This window comes from Ornithodoros turicata, chromosome 7, assembly GCF_037126465.1.
Source record: "Ornithodoros turicata isolate Travis chromosome 7, ASM3712646v1, whole genome shotgun sequence".
NCBI classification, from domain to species: domain Eukaryota; kingdom Metazoa; phylum Arthropoda; class Arachnida; order Ixodida; family Argasidae; genus Ornithodoros; species Ornithodoros turicata.
The window spans coordinates 26421787-26438245 of NC_088207.1; the positions used below are offsets into that span (position 1 = coordinate 26421787).

At 47.6% G+C, this 16459-nt stretch overlaps 1 protein-coding gene across 1 annotated transcript in view; it reads left to right on the plus strand.

Moving 5' to 3' along the window:
- The window catches only part of LOC135400723 (cytochrome P450 302a1, mitochondrial-like), a 95393-nt gene that overhangs the window by 43596 nt on the left and 35338 nt on the right, over positions 1-16459 (plus strand). Inside the window, exons 2-6 of the mRNA XM_064632589.1 lie at positions 7273-7373; positions 7591-7681; positions 7843-8004; positions 9710-9872; positions 10259-10476. Coding sequence (XP_064488659.1) covers positions 7273-7373; positions 7591-7681; positions 7843-8004; positions 9710-9872; positions 10259-10476 — 735 coding nt within the window. The remainder of the gene's footprint in view (positions 1-7272; positions 7374-7590; positions 7682-7842; positions 8005-9709; positions 9873-10258; positions 10477-16459) is intronic.

Genomic DNA, 16459 nt, shown 5'->3' on the forward strand with positions numbered 1-16459 from the left:
CTAATATCAGTGATGACGATGATGAGAGATGACGGTGATGATCGGAGCGGCGATGGCGATCGATCGTGTTAGTGGGAATGTCCGAGGGCGCCGTCGGGGTCACAAATGGTACTATAACAACTATATGACGTAAGGTCGCCCTGGAGTGGGCCGCGGTATCCGAAGGGCTGATAATGCACGACAAGTTAAAGCGGCGGCCGCCAAGGGTGGCAAGCTGTGATTGCAGTGTACACCTCTCGTTGATGTATAAGTCAGACAGCAGAGGAGTATATGCTCTACATTGGTAAGTACACCGCATTCGTTGCAAACAGGGCTAGCCTCACAGCCTAGCTGGTAGCGATAGATAGATATACGAAAATTTTGTACGTGCATTTTCGAAACTTGGGATTTCCTGTCTATAACGTCAGCAGATTGCTTAATTGATTGACGCCTTCACGCAGTATTCGAAGGATCCCCACTACGCAAAGGTCTGGCGCATGGTTCTGGAGCACCACTCTGCACTGCCTGCACAGTTGGCATTCTCCTTGAAGTCAATGAGGGAAGTAATGCAATCTCGAGCGGTCATCATCTCCAGCAGGGCTTCGCTATCCGTAAACGGGAAGATTGTCTGCGCTAATGGTAAGCGCGGGGAACTGTACGTTGGGAAACAGACTCCCTACAGTTTCCACGGAGTCATTTACCTGAACAAGAGGATGGCTCGAGGGATGCAGAAGGCCATTAATAATAGGTACTTATATCTTATGATGTGTCAGCCTGTATGTTGTGTCCTCCTTATGGTAAGGAGGGGTGTATGTGTGATGTAAAAAATATTCATACACATTCGCGTAAAGAACCGGTTTAGATCATTGTCGTATTGACCTTAGAACCAAACCGGAACGCTTACATCGAAGTCGAAGCATTACCTGAACGGGAACTTTGAAATTCCAGGTGGAATCACTGAAAATGATTGGATGTAGGCCGCTGGAAAGTGTACCTGTTGTTGATCGCGTGTTACCGCTTAAGTCTTAAGTTTGTTTTCGCAGAGCATTTCGACAGCTTTACACACTTTGTGTCTCCGTTCAATTTTGTATTGATGTGAAGGTAACGGCGTCTTTTATTCCGTGAGTAGCAATCTTTTTATTGCCCTTTTTTTTTGCCCGTCTCTGCAGGCATAACGCCCTCCCTTTCTTATTTTTTCTTTTCTCTCTTTCTTTCGATAAACGGTACCCCCCCCCCCCCCCCCGCTTTAAGATGTGTAATTTTTACTGGATTTGTAATAGTTCGATAATGCAAAAAGATTTTCATGGCATTAGGATCAACCTTATAAGATCGTCGACGGAAGCTCCTGTGCATAACCATTATGACAACTCGTAAACTGACAAACTATCGTCATTGTTTTCGTTTTGCATTGCATCGCTTTTCAAGGTTCCACTTTCATCGTATTCACTTAGGCGATAAGTGTGAAGGTGGCTTACGAAGTAACCTTGCGATGTTGCGCGGTGCAGAATCCTATGGCTCCGTGAAGCGGGTATCATTCAGAAGTGGTGGAAGGACGTAGCTGGAGCCTGGGCAGGCTGCGGCCACGTACACGGCGACGGCGTCTTGAAATTCGAAGATATCAAGGAGGCCTTCGTGCTTGTTCTCTACATGCTTTGTCTGGCCGGCGTTGTCTTTGTTCTCGAACTTGTCATTGGCACGACAAAACGTGTCTGTGTCGCACGGCAACTCGAGTAGGTCACAAATGCACATGTATGTGATTAAGATGATGTACGGAAGGATGATGTTGAGCTGTAATAATAAAATGGTGTTCCGCATGAAGATAGATTGTACTGTTGTAATCGTCTGTGTTTACTTTCGGGAAACAGAAAGTGCCCACGTTACTTTATGATCATCTATCACATTGACTTGCTCTGCTCCGATTCTCAGCTGCAACAGTATCTATAGTTATTTACACTACCTTTGAATCATATAGGCACAACTTTGCAATTGAACGTTTTTTTATCTGTACTTCCCTTTCGATGCAGTAATTAGTCGCGAGAGCGTTGGAGTTGGAGTTGGACGGACTAAAAATAATACTGAGAGGTTGAACTTGTCACCTGACAAGTTCTGCTACTCCGAGAAAAAGCTACGAAAAACAACAACAAGGAAAGAGAGATGACTAGGCTAGGCTGTACGGCGCACTGTTCACGGGCACATGACCGTCAGAGGATCGCGCCACACAGGAACCAGGGCGTCACGTACAGATGAATTAGTACTGAGCATCACGAGAACAACTTGAGATGAAGCCTACGAGAGCCTTGAATGCGGCGTCCCTCTGGTTGGCGTCCCACGTCCCCAAGACCTTCTCTATGGAGAAAGCTCTGTTGTCCAGACGAGTTAGTGCGGCCCGCAATGTCTTGCGTTGGGACTGATGTCTTCCGCTCTCCATAAAAGTATGTTCAATATTTTCTTCCATCCCACACACTCCGCAATCTGGGGAATCCGCCTTGCCCACCATATGCAGGAAATGCCGGTCATACGGGACGGTCAGGCGTGCACGATGTAGAAATGTTTCGATACTTCTGGCAGTCGAGGGAGGGATGCTGAATTCCGGGTCTGTTCTTCTGAGAAGAGATGACCCACCATCACCTTGTAGCCATTTGCGTTTGCACATGTCGTCTGTCATGGACCTTAGTAGAAGTTTGATGTCCGACCCTGTATACATCACGACGTATTTGGTGGAAGCCAGTTGTGCAATTCCAGCTAGCTCGTCTGCAGTTTCGTTACCGCGGATGCCAATGTGCCCCGCGATCCATTGGAAGATAACGGCATGTCCCAGGTCCGTGCATCTCTTGTATTCCGTTAGGATCTCCTTCACCGCCGAAGCTGTCCAACTGTTCCCCAAGAAAGCCAACATGGCCTCCAGACCAGCTTTTGAGTCGCTGTAGACAATCCAGTGCACAGGTCGCGCGTGCGTGGCTATGTATCTCACGGCAAGGTGTATAGCTACCAGTTCCGCTGTCGTGGAAGAGGTCCTATGGGATAACCGCACTATGCCCTCCTTGGAGTGCTGCGGTACCACGTATGCCGCTGCAGACCCGGATTTCGTCGTGGAGACATCGGTGAACATAGCAATTCTTGGTTGGTTGTTCTCCAACATGGACAGGCGGTATTGTTTCAGGGCCGAAGGCGGCAGATTTGCCGAGAGCGTTCTTAGGGGTCTCGAGCTTACGATCTGTAGCTATAAAAGTACACGTACGGAATTCGTTTTCTGTGCTTGAAACCGAGAGACGCCTTCCAATAAAATGGAAGTCCCATCAAGCGGCGCAATTCTGAGATAGATTGCATCAAGCAATGTCTGACGTGGCCATGGCGGGTCTACGGGGCTGCATTGGAAAGAAACATCTGCAGAAAAAAGGTGACATCTGCATTTGGACCAGCGGCGAATCCCGTCCGGCCATCCAGCGGCGCCTGTAACACGCTTTGAACACTATTGAGCACCACCTCGTAACGGCTGGCATGGACATCTCGACTGAAAAGTACGGGGTACTCCCGTTTACGAGAAAGAACATGCATCCCTTCCCTCTTTCAGTTGCTGGTGTACAGCTGAGGAGTGCCTCTTTTCATCGCTTCCTAGGTGTCACGTTAGACGCCGAGCTGTCTTGGGTGAAGCACATAGCGAGCTTAGAAGCCAAGGTCCCCCGGTGGATTGCGGTGATCGGGCATCTGGCAGGCATGAAGTGGGGCGGTGCCACATGGCGTCGCTTTTGGCCGTCCATCGAGCTTTGGTTAGCGGATCACTTGCACACAGCTTGCCTATGTTGAATGGCCTTCCACCCTCCTCAGCTTCATAAACTTCAGTACCTCCTAGCGCGCAGTCTCCGAGTGTGCTTGGGAGTCCCTCGGGCGGCAGAGACCCATATGGTCATTGCTGAAGCTAAGGAATACCCGCTTGAAGTGCTTCGCTACGGGGAGACGTGTCGGCAGTACCTCCGCCTTCTAGCTCACCATCGGCGGCAACCGAGTTATGAAGCTCCGGAGACGCAAGCACAGCAGCGTACACCCATGTGTCTCTCAACTGAAGACTAGCATATGTGACTTTGTAGTCGCATCCACAGCTCCCAGCACTCCTCCTCGGACTTTTCCGACGCCCCGCATCTCCCTCTCGGTCGGACTGGACTAACAAGGGAGGAAGGTAACGTCGCTGTATGCGGTGACGAAGCAGCTCACTCTCGATATGATGAGCTCATGTGATGAGCCTTCCACCGCAGTTTTCAAGGACGGCTCAACCACGAGGGGAAGTTCGTCGTCTGCCTTTGTCATTCCCTCCGAGTCAATTTCAGATGGCCATCATCTATCACATAAAACATCGTCAACATGCGCTGAACTTTATGCTATTGTCTCCTGGCCGAGCAGCTGTAGCAGATGTAGCAGATGTAGCAGCACTAGCTGCACCAACATCGCCTTTGGCCACATGACCCTGTTTGTGCCCTGCCATCTCGCGCTCCAGTGTTGCCGCTTTTGCCTGAAGCTCGCGATGGCGCAACACAATTTCTTTTGCCTGCATGCAATGATGAGACATCACCTTTGTCAGAAGATCGGAGGGAGTTGCCTCTTGAACATCCAATTCGCTGAGGCGTGCTTTGAGCAGAACGACACTGTCATCAATCAACAGCTTGATTTGCTTCGGCGGAAACTTGCGGTGGGGGCAACAGGGGCGCCGCAATAGCGGGCACCGCAACGTTCTGTTGCTGTGGTCCTGGGACTTGCTGGACTGGCGGAAAGTGGCCTGCTGGTCCTGGGAGAGGGCCAGTAGCAGAAGGGGGTCCAGTGGCCATCACGTCCGGGTCACCAGTTGTCGCGTGTTGAGTGAGGCCAGGAGACAAAAGGCGTCAAGTCGGACCAAACTATTTTATTGACCGTCCTAGCCGGTCGCTCGAGTAGAAGAAGAAGAAGTAACTAGCTCGCGTCTCGTGAGCGCGAGATGGCAGGGCACAAACAGGGTCATGTGGCCAAAGGCGATGTTGGTGCAGCTAGTGCTGCTACACTATCCTTTCCAAGTCAATTGAGGAAGTCTCTGAAGTCAACAACTGAGGGCAGCCCTAAAGCCCTGCCTAGTTGATTTTGTGAGCGTATAACACTGCATCACGTTTACTGAGTTTTACGTAGAGCTTTACTGAGTTTGTATTGTTGACTCTATGATATGAGCCACAGAAGATTGTGTACTCATCTTTCTAAACGTTACCTAACCATTTAGGCAGCTTGTTATCCCTATCTTGTCTATTTTATATTAGGCGGGAGGCCCCACCTCTAGCTATGCTACGGGGCCCCCACTGTGTACTCTGTATGGGAAATACTACTAATAAAATTGAATTGCAATTGAATTGAAATTGAAGTTTCTATCCTTGAGTCAACAAGTGAGACAGGTTCTAAAGCATTGCTACATTGCTGAGTTACATTACTGAGTTAGTGAGTTACACTGAATGCAGTGAACGCATTCAACTTATTCCGTGCCTTTATTCTACATTTTGTGTCACATGTGTTGTAAAATGCCACACATGTGGTTCTGTAATAAATCGACAGCCCTTGTTACGGGTGTAAGCTGTGCTTCATAGAAAGCAACTGGAATACACAACAAAAAATTACTTTAGGAAGGGGCACCGTGTCGTTGATTTTTACTGCGGACTGCGATATAAATTATCCCCAGTCTCGGAAATCAAAACAGTGATCGAAAAATCATTTCAGTGAGAATGTCGCTCATGATGTTCCGGCGGCCATTTCGGATAGGCGAGCCATGTTCCGCCAGTGTTACATCCTTTTGGATGGCTCATTTCAAGCATCGATCTGACCGGCCGCTCCCACTCCATGCTGTGCTCTCGCTGTGCTGTTTCGGCGGATACCAAGCATGTGCTCCTCGACTGCCATGTTCACAACTCTCCAAAAGCCGCCCATCCATTGTCGTCTGGTATCGTATAACGGTCTCACCAATGACATTGGCAACCATACTCGGCCCTTGGTCTATCCAGATCGACCATCGTAAAGCTCTGGAGTACTTCCGGATTTTTTCCGGGATACCGGTCTCCTGTCCACCCTATGATGTGTCTGCGTGCCTGTGTGCTGTGTTAATGTGTGTTGTGTTTTTGCCTAGTGTTTTGTTCGTCTTGTCCCACTGACTCCACTGACTCTCGACCCCTTTTGAGCGTTGTTTATCGCCTCATCGTCAGGATACATCTCATTCCGTTCATTGTTCATCGGGGTAGTGGGCCGTACCTCATCTGGCGAATTTCACCATTCATCATCTTTAAGTTATCTGTCGTTGTTGTTGGCTCGAATAGAGCTCGTGATTTTTCACACTCGAATTGAGGACGAAGGAAGGGACCAGAGATTCCAATAATGTATATGTTCCATCTATACGCAACACACAACTTAAATTGATTACTCTCTCTGCGGAGCTTATGATGGCTGCATGTTTACACAAGCTCGCTGGAAGCAAACACATTTGCGTGGCTGTATGTCACGTGTCCCCCCCCCCCACCCCTTCGTGCGGGGTACAGTTAATGAATCGCGGCTACAATGACTCAGTACGCCACTCTTCACATGGTCGTTCACTGAAGACCCCATTCTATTCATCTAGTTTGCATTAAGTGTAACGCTACGTGTTCCTTCTGAAACGGCGTCCTCACAAGTCCTCAACCTGATCACTCAGGTCCTTTGCAGCCTTATCGCAGAATTTCTGCACAGAAGTTTGTGGTTCCGGCAATGCTACGAGTAGCCAGTTTTTCCGTAAGTATTTTTGTATGAATCCCTAAGGGGAGTGGAGCCGTAAGTTATAATGCAGCTCTGTCCACCTACAAGCCACGGTAAGTCATTGCGACCTGTGTTCTTTGAGCGGCCAAGTATGGTCGATCCTCCACCAAGTAGTTACTTGAGCATCTTATGACTGGGTCTGCCGAAGAATTGGCTTTGCGTGCACGAAGTGAATTAGTCAGCTAATATACATGTTAAACGGTTACACTGGAAGAATATGGATGGATTGTCGCTGACTGCGAAAACCCCACTATGGTTCAGTGATAGTTTTGGAGGCGTTCCTGAAATGATCGGGGGTCTCGCAGTGAAATTTTCACAAGATCCACCATTTTCCTCTTCTGACGTTCGTCATCATGTCTTTCTCTCTCTCTCTCTCTCTCCTAATTACAAAATTCGACACTACTTGTACGGTAGAGAACGATTTTTCTGCGGCGATGGTGGGGACAACCTCGCGCGGACGTTCCACTAATGGCTTGCTCTGATGAACAAAACCCAATTACATTTCAGTACGCCCCTTACCACAAGTTCGAAACTCTGGGTGTGAACGCGCATATCGAAGGTGTATGTGGAGAAATACTGCGAGCCGTTACAAGTTCTTTGAGGATGAAGTAAGTCCACAGAAGGTGTCTATAATTTTATAATTTTCTATTCACCCACACGTAACACATGTATAGACGAAAATGTGGTGAATAACCAGCCCGGACTGAGTATAGGTATCTTATCGAGGATGTGATGTACAGTATACAGCATGTATTGTGTCGAACAGTGCTTTTGTTACGTCTCAGTAAGCTGGTATGCTAGCCGATCTCTCCCTTGTATTCCCAGTTATACCTTGTTCTCACCACCGGGAGCATCCTGGGGACTCAGGAAACCAGACGGCAACTGGACCGGACTTATTGGAATGCTGCAACAGGATGTAAGACGAGATTAGGGTCATAGCTTGCAGTGTTACCGTGACATTTTGAATTATATCGAGCAAGACTTCCAATGATCACATGACAGCTCGCAGAATTTCATATGAGTCAATGGCAGTTTACCATGTCGCTGGGTAAACATTGTACATGTTAAAATTCACAGGAGATCGACGTTGGTCTATCTGTGATCAATCCAACGAGCGAGAAGGCGGATGTGGCTGTGGCTACTCACACAACCATTGCCATTGAAATCCTCATTTTAGCGGGCAGGATGAAACGAGAGAACAGCAGTATCTATGATACCGTTCAGATCTTCTCTTGGCAGGTAAGTATACCCTCATGCAGACTTATTTCTTAGACGTTAGCATGTGCCTATAGGGTTCTAATATTCGGTTCGTAATAATAAAAAAAATATAGCAAAAAACAGCAGAACCATATCTTGACACGAAAACGACGTGTCCATCCATATGGCCAAGAGTGAACATTCCCTTGGCATGTTCATTCATTCAGCATGCTTCTACAATGCTTCTACTATGTTGGCTCTCCCGCTTGCAAGAAGAGGTGTACAGAGAAGAAAAGGCTGGGTGATAACGATAGGTTTAAATAACGGAAGATACAGCGACTCAAAGTCCGTATAACCTCTAGTGGCATAGGCTACGAATCTAATGGCTGCACTGCTAAGTGAAGCACAGCTCCTTAACACCCTCCCAAAATGATTTGCAACATGCCCTCCCTTTCTTTCTTGTGTACCCCCTACAGGGGGACCTTCGCTGTGTTTGCTTTAGACACATGTCTGCAATGATACATAAAGTTCATGTTGCAAGCCATAGGAACGGACACAAAGAACACACGCACACAAATCCTCAGAACCAGCAGTGTATTTAATCTGGTCTTCTATCACATCTGGTCACAACTTCTATCCCCCCCCCCCAAAAAAAACGGCAAAGGAGGACACAAGGAAAAAGGAAGTGTTGCTGATGACATTTCCCCTAGTGGCTGCCCCTTCGCCGTTTTCGGGGATATATAAGTTGTGAAGGCCGGATTCAAGAACTCTGCCGTGTCGGTGGATTTGTGTGCGATTGATTGATTGATTTTTAAAAGAAAAAAATGTACGTGAAAAGAGGATTTGTGTGCGTGTGTGTCTGTTGCCTCCTGTTCTTCAACATGATGGAGTACCAGCTTGCCTGCACCCTGTCTCTTCTCTGGAAACATAAAGTTGTTACTAAGCAATTGCATGACCCCTCTGTGCAACAGTTCAAGTTCGATGGCAACGGCGTGAACAGACACTATATAGAGTTGTGGTAGCCTCCGTTGCAGAGTGGGCAAACTCAAAACCGCTATGAGGTACAAGGCATTAGTTGCAGTAAGAATGCCAGTCTCCCCCCCCCCCCCCCCAATTCAAATTTCAACATCCTTCGAAACGAAACCTAATCTATTTTACTTACAAGCTAAATGTTGTCTTGCAGTGAATGGAACTCGGAAGTTATACTCGATATAACTGCAAGTTTATTGTGAAATGGTGGATGGGGGATAGAATAGAATAGAACAGAAATAGAAAGAAAAAATGGAAACGTACGTCGCACTGGTGCGACCAGCTGTTCCAGGACGCTTGACGTGTGGAAGCACTGAATGATTTAAATGATTTAATGATGCATGGGGAGTTTCACTCGATAAAGTTGCTTCTTGAGATACTGCGAATCCACGTCTGTGGACCACTGTAGTACCTTCACTTCAACACGCATCTTGGAGCGAATTCTTGAAACGAATATTTTCTTTTTTTTTTATGAAACCGCAGCGCCGCTGCGGCCGTCGCGGTACAGGTTGGGGGTTGTCGGGGAAAACATGTGTATGCCTTACTTTTCCTATAGTCTCCGATAGGAAAAATGAGCACAGAAAGAGGGAAAAACAGGCCTTTTTCAAATGGCCTATTGTTTACACCATAGTTCTACTTCACCCCATAGAAGGCAAGCGGAAAGAATATGCGAGCTGAAACATACATCTAGATTTCATGTGTCTTCCTCTGTGTCCAGGTGTGGTGCTGTTTTATTGGCTGTATCCTAGCATGCTCCATTATGAGCACTTGTAGCAGCGTCGTCGCATCATCTGATGGGTCAACAAGTAACAGGAGGAACAACTGGCTGTCCATTTTCTGGCGGCATCTTTGGGACTTCATTGGGAACAGCCTTTTGGAATGTAAGAATGAAATGGCAGTGCACTCTCACACTGCACAAACGCAATGTGCTGACACTAACGAAATTATGCAGTGACTGTTGTAAATGGCGCGAAGAAGTACGCATACCAGGGGCGGATTTAGGGATCTGTCATGGGGGGGGGGCGGTCTTAAGGAAATTTCGTGCCGTGCGGCGCATCATCATTCAGGAGATAGGTTTTTTACATAGGGAACACGGCCGTATGGGGGGGCGGTCGCCCCCCCCCCCTTAAATCCGCCCCTGACGCATACGTATCAAGTAACATGCAAGAGAACTGCGTAATGAGCTTCATTTGGCTAATTACATTTCGCTTGACTGTTCTCAAACTCTTGTCACTTATTCCAAAGCTTTTCTGTTTCTTTTGTGAAGCCTCCCCTACGATGCCTCGTGGAACAGCTGCGAGGATTGTGGTTTCTGTCTTTTGGATCGTGGTAGTGGTGTTGTCCACTGCCTTTGCTGGACAGATGAAAGCCATGATGATGGTGAAGAAGGAGACGGACAGGATAGACACCATAAAGGACCTCTCCGAGAGGCCTAACGTCAGACCTTATGTCCCAAAAGGAAGCGCTGTGGAATCACTTTTGCAGGTTGGTTGTAGTGCGTTCTCATGGGAGTAATCAAAACCTTTGCCTTCCTGAGATGTATTGCTGAGCCTCAATATCCGCTGAATTCTCGCTCGTTTAGTCAAGGTATCCCATAGTAAACAATGTATCGTACATTAAAACGAAAACCCATCGGTACGGAAACGACCTCCAAGCGCAACTTCAAGTAGTGGCTACACATGCCATAAGATTAAAATACATGTTACTACACCACAACGCTGTGATTGGTTGGTTTGAGAATGACCCGCAACGCGTCGATCACCGTCCGTTAGACACTACAGTCGAAAAAATTCTCGGGCCGTTGTCGAACCCTGTACAACAGACACAGGGTTTGAGCATTGTTGCAGAGTTCCTATGCTGCAACAGGTCCAACAGATATACCCTAACAGGGCATTCTTCGCAGTCTTCTTCTTCATCTTCATCTAATTGGATGGTGCCTGGAGCTATAGTGCGTGTGCGTGCATTGCTCTTGGCAAAGATAGGTCTTGCTGTGGGCAACATCACGACTATCTTCGGTGACCGTCGTGACCATGCACACAGCTGTGGGGCCTACGACAGCACGCTGCGTCCACCAGTACCATGCCACGTCTTAATTGTAACTTAATATTCTAATTTGATCTGAACATCATCCCTGTACTATCTCCAACTGCAACAGATGTCACGCCTCGATGGCGAACAACAGGCCCGCATCAACACCATCTCCCCATATGTGCCTGTCCTGTGCCCTCGGAGCGTCCTGAGCTCGCTGGAACCATACCTTGCACATGACCACACAGGTTACTAATCACTCTTTTCTATTTTCTAACGCTTCCTTTGTAGAAGTCCAAAGACCCGCATTACATAAAAGCTTGGCAGATGGCTGTGGAACACAGCTCCGTCGAACCCGTCTCCGTGGCGCTGTCTCTGAAGGCCATCAAGGAAGTGATGCATGCTCGTGCAGTCGTCATCTCGAGTAGGGCCTCGCTGGCACTGCCCGGAGAAATTGTCTGCTCTAATGCCACGCAAGGAGAACTGTACGTCGGAAAGCGATCGCCATATAGTTTCAACGCTGTTATATATCTCAACAAAAGAATGCAGCCCGACATGCAGAAGGCTATCAATGATAGGTATGGTTACACTGGGTAAGAACTCATGCCTAGTCGGAGAATTTTGGATAGAGGAATCACCAATTTTAAATGTTGCCCTCGCGTTTGTAGTTGCCGACGTATACAATGTAGTTTAAACGCTGATGTATGGTCAGCATGTGGGCGCACGCATCTACATATAGGCCTCTTGATCCTGGTCTCATGACAACACTTGTGCATTGCCATTAGGAGCGGGGTGCCTGCCACAGGGCAATTTCGTCTCTACTAAACGGGTAACTGACAGATCTGAACGAACGAAATATGAGCACGAGAATTGGAGCGCAGGTATATATATATAATACATATTATATGGAGCACATCGCTTGGTAGCCAGCATGTCTCAAACGTTTGTCTGTTCGCGCAGAGGGCACTGATGTTCTTACACGTTCCAACTATTTGTACAATATTGCTAGTGAATTGTCATGAGTCTTCAAAGAAAGTGTAATAATTAATGATCACGTTCGAATCCGCCAGGTAGTACTTTAGGATCACGTCGTACTTGTCCGTGAATCTGGAATCTCTATGTTTCTCTGCGCGCCCGTCTGTGCTAGCTTCGATCAGTTGAGTATGGCAAAGTACCAACCATGAAAGTTCAGGAATCAGACTCAAATAGATGAAGCTAAAATGAATGAGTAAAGAAAAATACCAACTCCAAACACCAGTTCTACATGGGGGTACGTAGAAACAACCGCGATTGGATCTCACGATTCTGATGATGATGATGATGATCATGATGATGATAGGAGATAAAAAAAAAAGTGGAGATGTGAGCCCGCTCGACACGGGACAAGCTACTCCGGGTCCAGCAGAGAAAAAAGAAAAGGGAAAAAAAAGTCTGAAAAGACGCCGATTCTGTTTTCTTTACTTCCGTTCATCTCTCGGGACCTCACTTTACCGTGCCTAAAAAGATAAAAAAAATTGAAGCTAACTACTGTTTATTATCGTACAAGCTTCATCACTTGCATTTCATCGGGTCATCAGTCCACTGCATGAAGGCTTGTACGATAATAAACGGTTGTTTCAATGATGTTATCTTTTTATCACTTGTGTTGACCGCACTTGACTGAGTTTTGACATTCCCCGATTGCCCTTACATCAGTGCCTCTAGGAGTGAAAAAAAAAAGGAACTCGAGTGGCTCCCTTCGATCTTTTTTTCGAGAGGGTCCGTTCAACGAACCCTGATCGATGTAGGCTTAGGGACGCACCTCAAGTTTCAGAATGGTTTTATGTTCCCACATTTTGCTCGAAAAACGTGATTGATTGACTGTTTGGTTGATTTAAACAAGAAACGAAATGGAGATCTTGGCACTTGCGCCAGTTACATCGGTGAAAAACTCGTGGAAAGATGATGACGACGATGATGATTACCTTGTAAGCATATTTCCCACGTTTGGCATTTCAATATTGCAGGATTCTTTGGCTTCGTGAAGCAGGCCTAATCCAAAAGTGGTGGAAGGACTCCTCAGGAAACTGGGAGGGGTGTGGCCACGTCACTGGAGATGATGCCCTGAAATTCGAGGATTTCAAGGACATCTTCATGCTTACATTTTATATGATATCTGGGGCCACTTTTGCGTTCCTTCTTGAAGTTATAATTGGCAAGGCCAGACGCAAGAATAACAGAAACTAAAATGCGCATCTTGCAGCGCATGTTGCGACCACCATCGAGTATAACTGTTTCTTCTTTTTTATGTGTTTTTGTGTATGTATATTTTGTGTATGCGTTTTATGTGTCTTCCTTCAATAGACACCTCTACAGCCAATATACTTTTGAAGGAGCAATTGCAATATCATGGGCATCGAATTGGATCTGATATGATCGATTGGATACCAAAAGCCTGCATATATTGTAGTTCTCCTGCTTGTTGACAATACATACATGCAACTATTCAAGAAGAGACCAGCGGCATGGCCGAGTGGGCTAAGGCGTCCGCTCGTTGGTGGTAACCAAGGTCGTGCTGTAGACTGGGAGGTGGTGGGTTCGAATCCTATCACCAGCTGTGCTGTCTGAGGTTTTCCCTGGGTTTTCCGAAGACTTTCCAGACGAATGTCGGCACAGTTCCCCCTGAAGTCGGCCCAGGACGCATACTAACCCCCCTGTCCCCCACTCCTTCCTGCTGTCCTCACTCCATCTGTCCACGTCTGCACGCCGCTCATAGCCACAGTTGCTTCGCGGCGCTAACAAGCAATCAAAAAAAAACTATTCAAGACGATGGAGGAGTGACTCTTCAGCTCTATTGCAAGGGCAGGCAATAGTAAAGTCCTGCAGGGGGTCAATGAGACGTAAGAAATCATCATATGAGGTAGAGTGCGCTCGGAAATGCCGGGTACGGACACAGCGCTCCCGGCGAATGTGCAGGGAACAGGCAGAGGTCTTTAGGGGAAGAGGGGTAGCAGGGAAAGCTCTGGTAGATGTTGCGAGTCTCGCCATTGTGTCTGCCAAGAAGGCCTACGTGTCCCAAGAAGGCCTACGTGTCCCGGGATCCATTGAAGCGTCACAGAATGGCCAGTAGCCACGAGTTGTGTGAGAGCTTGCAGTATCAGCGCGTGGAGAGTGCATACGTATTGTGCTGGGACGAAAAGAGAGCAGCAGGTCCAGTGAAGCCTTGCTCTCAGTCAGAAAAACCCACTGTGCAGCCGGCAGGCCGACCAAGTGCTGTAGAGCCGACAGGATGCCGAGGAGTTCTGCTTCCATAGAGGACATTGCGTAAGGGAGGGCAAAGGCTTGCTGAAAGTCGCTATCAGGTATATAAAATGCAGGGGCGACGGGGGGGGGGGGGTAACGTTGGGTAGACGAGCGATCTGCCTGCCTAGCTGGCGGCATATTGCTCGGGGCCGAGGGAGGGAAACGGGACGGAGGGGAAGGGGAGGAACACGTTATTCATTGCAGCAACTATGTAACTGTTCTCGGGGCGACGTCTGGTGGAAAATAATTCGCAATTTGTGGTCTATGTGCCCGACTGGTCTGCTGCTCCTGACGGCTACGTTGCCGACACGTAGCCGGCTTCTTTTATTTTAGACACAGTGTTATGCGCATCCAATGTAGTTTTGCCGCCGTACTTGATCATCAATGCGCAATTTCGTGGCCACTTCGACACAGTGTTGCCAATAATTTTCAATTTTAATTTTCTAAAAAAAATGCCACGAGCGCAATTGAGACAAAAATTGGGACGTAAGAGTGCTAAAGGCTGAGGCCATCACGTAGATAAACATTCTGAGATGGCAGCTCTACTGTTTTGCAGTACATTTAATTGCTTTCTTTCCTGTTCCAATCACGGGAACGGGAGTGGTCTGCCCTTTTCATGAAGACCACATTCTCTACATTTTATTCGTTCCCCACCAAACCACGCCAAGCCCGCAGTATGCTCCAGAGACGAGTTCCGCTTTGTGTAGTGGTCTACGTATACTTCAATATAGCAAACAGCGATGATTTCTGAACCCCTTTAATAAATTGAGTGTCATGGCGAATACCGAAGCGACGTGATGCTGAAGAAAAAAAAAAGTATACGGGCGTAAGAAAGAGAAAAAAGACGGGTGGGATAGGACGTCTACAAGGCAGCGAGATATTTCACGCCCAGTTGAACCGCTACAAAACGGAGCGCATGTCGCCTGGATACAAGGCAAGGTCACGGTCGGAAACTACCAAGCCGAAGGGAGCGTTGCGTCACATGGAAAGGAGGCATGGATGTCAAAACACCCCGGGCGGAAGAGACGTGCAACCCAGCATACCCTAAAAGAGTTAAGCATAAGAAAAGAAAGCCAATTGAAGCAATCCCTCCCATTGACCGTGATTATCAGCCGCGCCGTGTCGGTTCTTTAGAATAGCAGACGACTGAAGAAAGGTTCCGCGTTTGATCGGGACGATGTTCTCTCAAAACATGGAGTTAGCACCGGGGATGCTGGAGCCCTCGTTTCATGTTCTTCGTTGGATATGGCGGCGCCACTAGTAGTAGTACTGGCGCCGTTACTGTATTCGCTACTTTTCATGTCGCTTCAATGCAGCACTGAGACAGGACGAAGGGCGGTTAAGACAAGGTGACAAACGTATATGCAAACTCACAACTGACAGGAATTTATTTGCGCAGACAAATTTAAACAATCACGAAGGAAAATAGGTGGCGCACTAGCTACACAAAATTCTATGCCCCTACTTCGCTACTTTTACCGGTAGCGGAGAAGCGATCTCACTCCACCTTAGGTACTGTATCGGAAGAAAAGTATTTTTCTAGAAATTCGGGTAGTGACGATCTTCTGCTTCTTCTGCGCATCACTGCTGTACATAAAATGGAAAGCGTGAGGCACAGAGAGAGAGAGAGAAAAAAAAAGCAAACGCGAAACACGGGGAAAGCTGTCTTTTGGTGATTTTCTTTCTCTTTCTAAATGGGCATTCGCATTTTTTGTGCTTCTGAAACAGAATATGTATTTGATGCCCCACTTGAGAGTCTGTGTACCTTATCACCGTATATATGCTTATCATAAGCTTCTGGCGCATTATCTCTCGGATATCTTTGCAACGACAGTGTGGAGGCACGTTGCCGATTAGTTAACCTACGCGCACAGTCTGTCCCGAAGCGGTAAGCTGCTCCGTATCACGTCACCAAATCGGTACGCTGGTGCGACATCCCTTACCAAGAGTGTCGTCTGGCGGAATGACGGGATGAACGGCGGGACTATCTGTTAAAGCGAAAGCTGAGTGCGGCTCACACTTGATAAAACGGCGAGGGACGGATGACGGGGTCGTGTTACTTGCGTGTGCGCTCTTCGTCAAGTGAAACCATGCTCATGTGACAGCAGATGCACTTCAGCCATTTCGACGCACTGTATTGCGACCGAAAAAAAAGTAA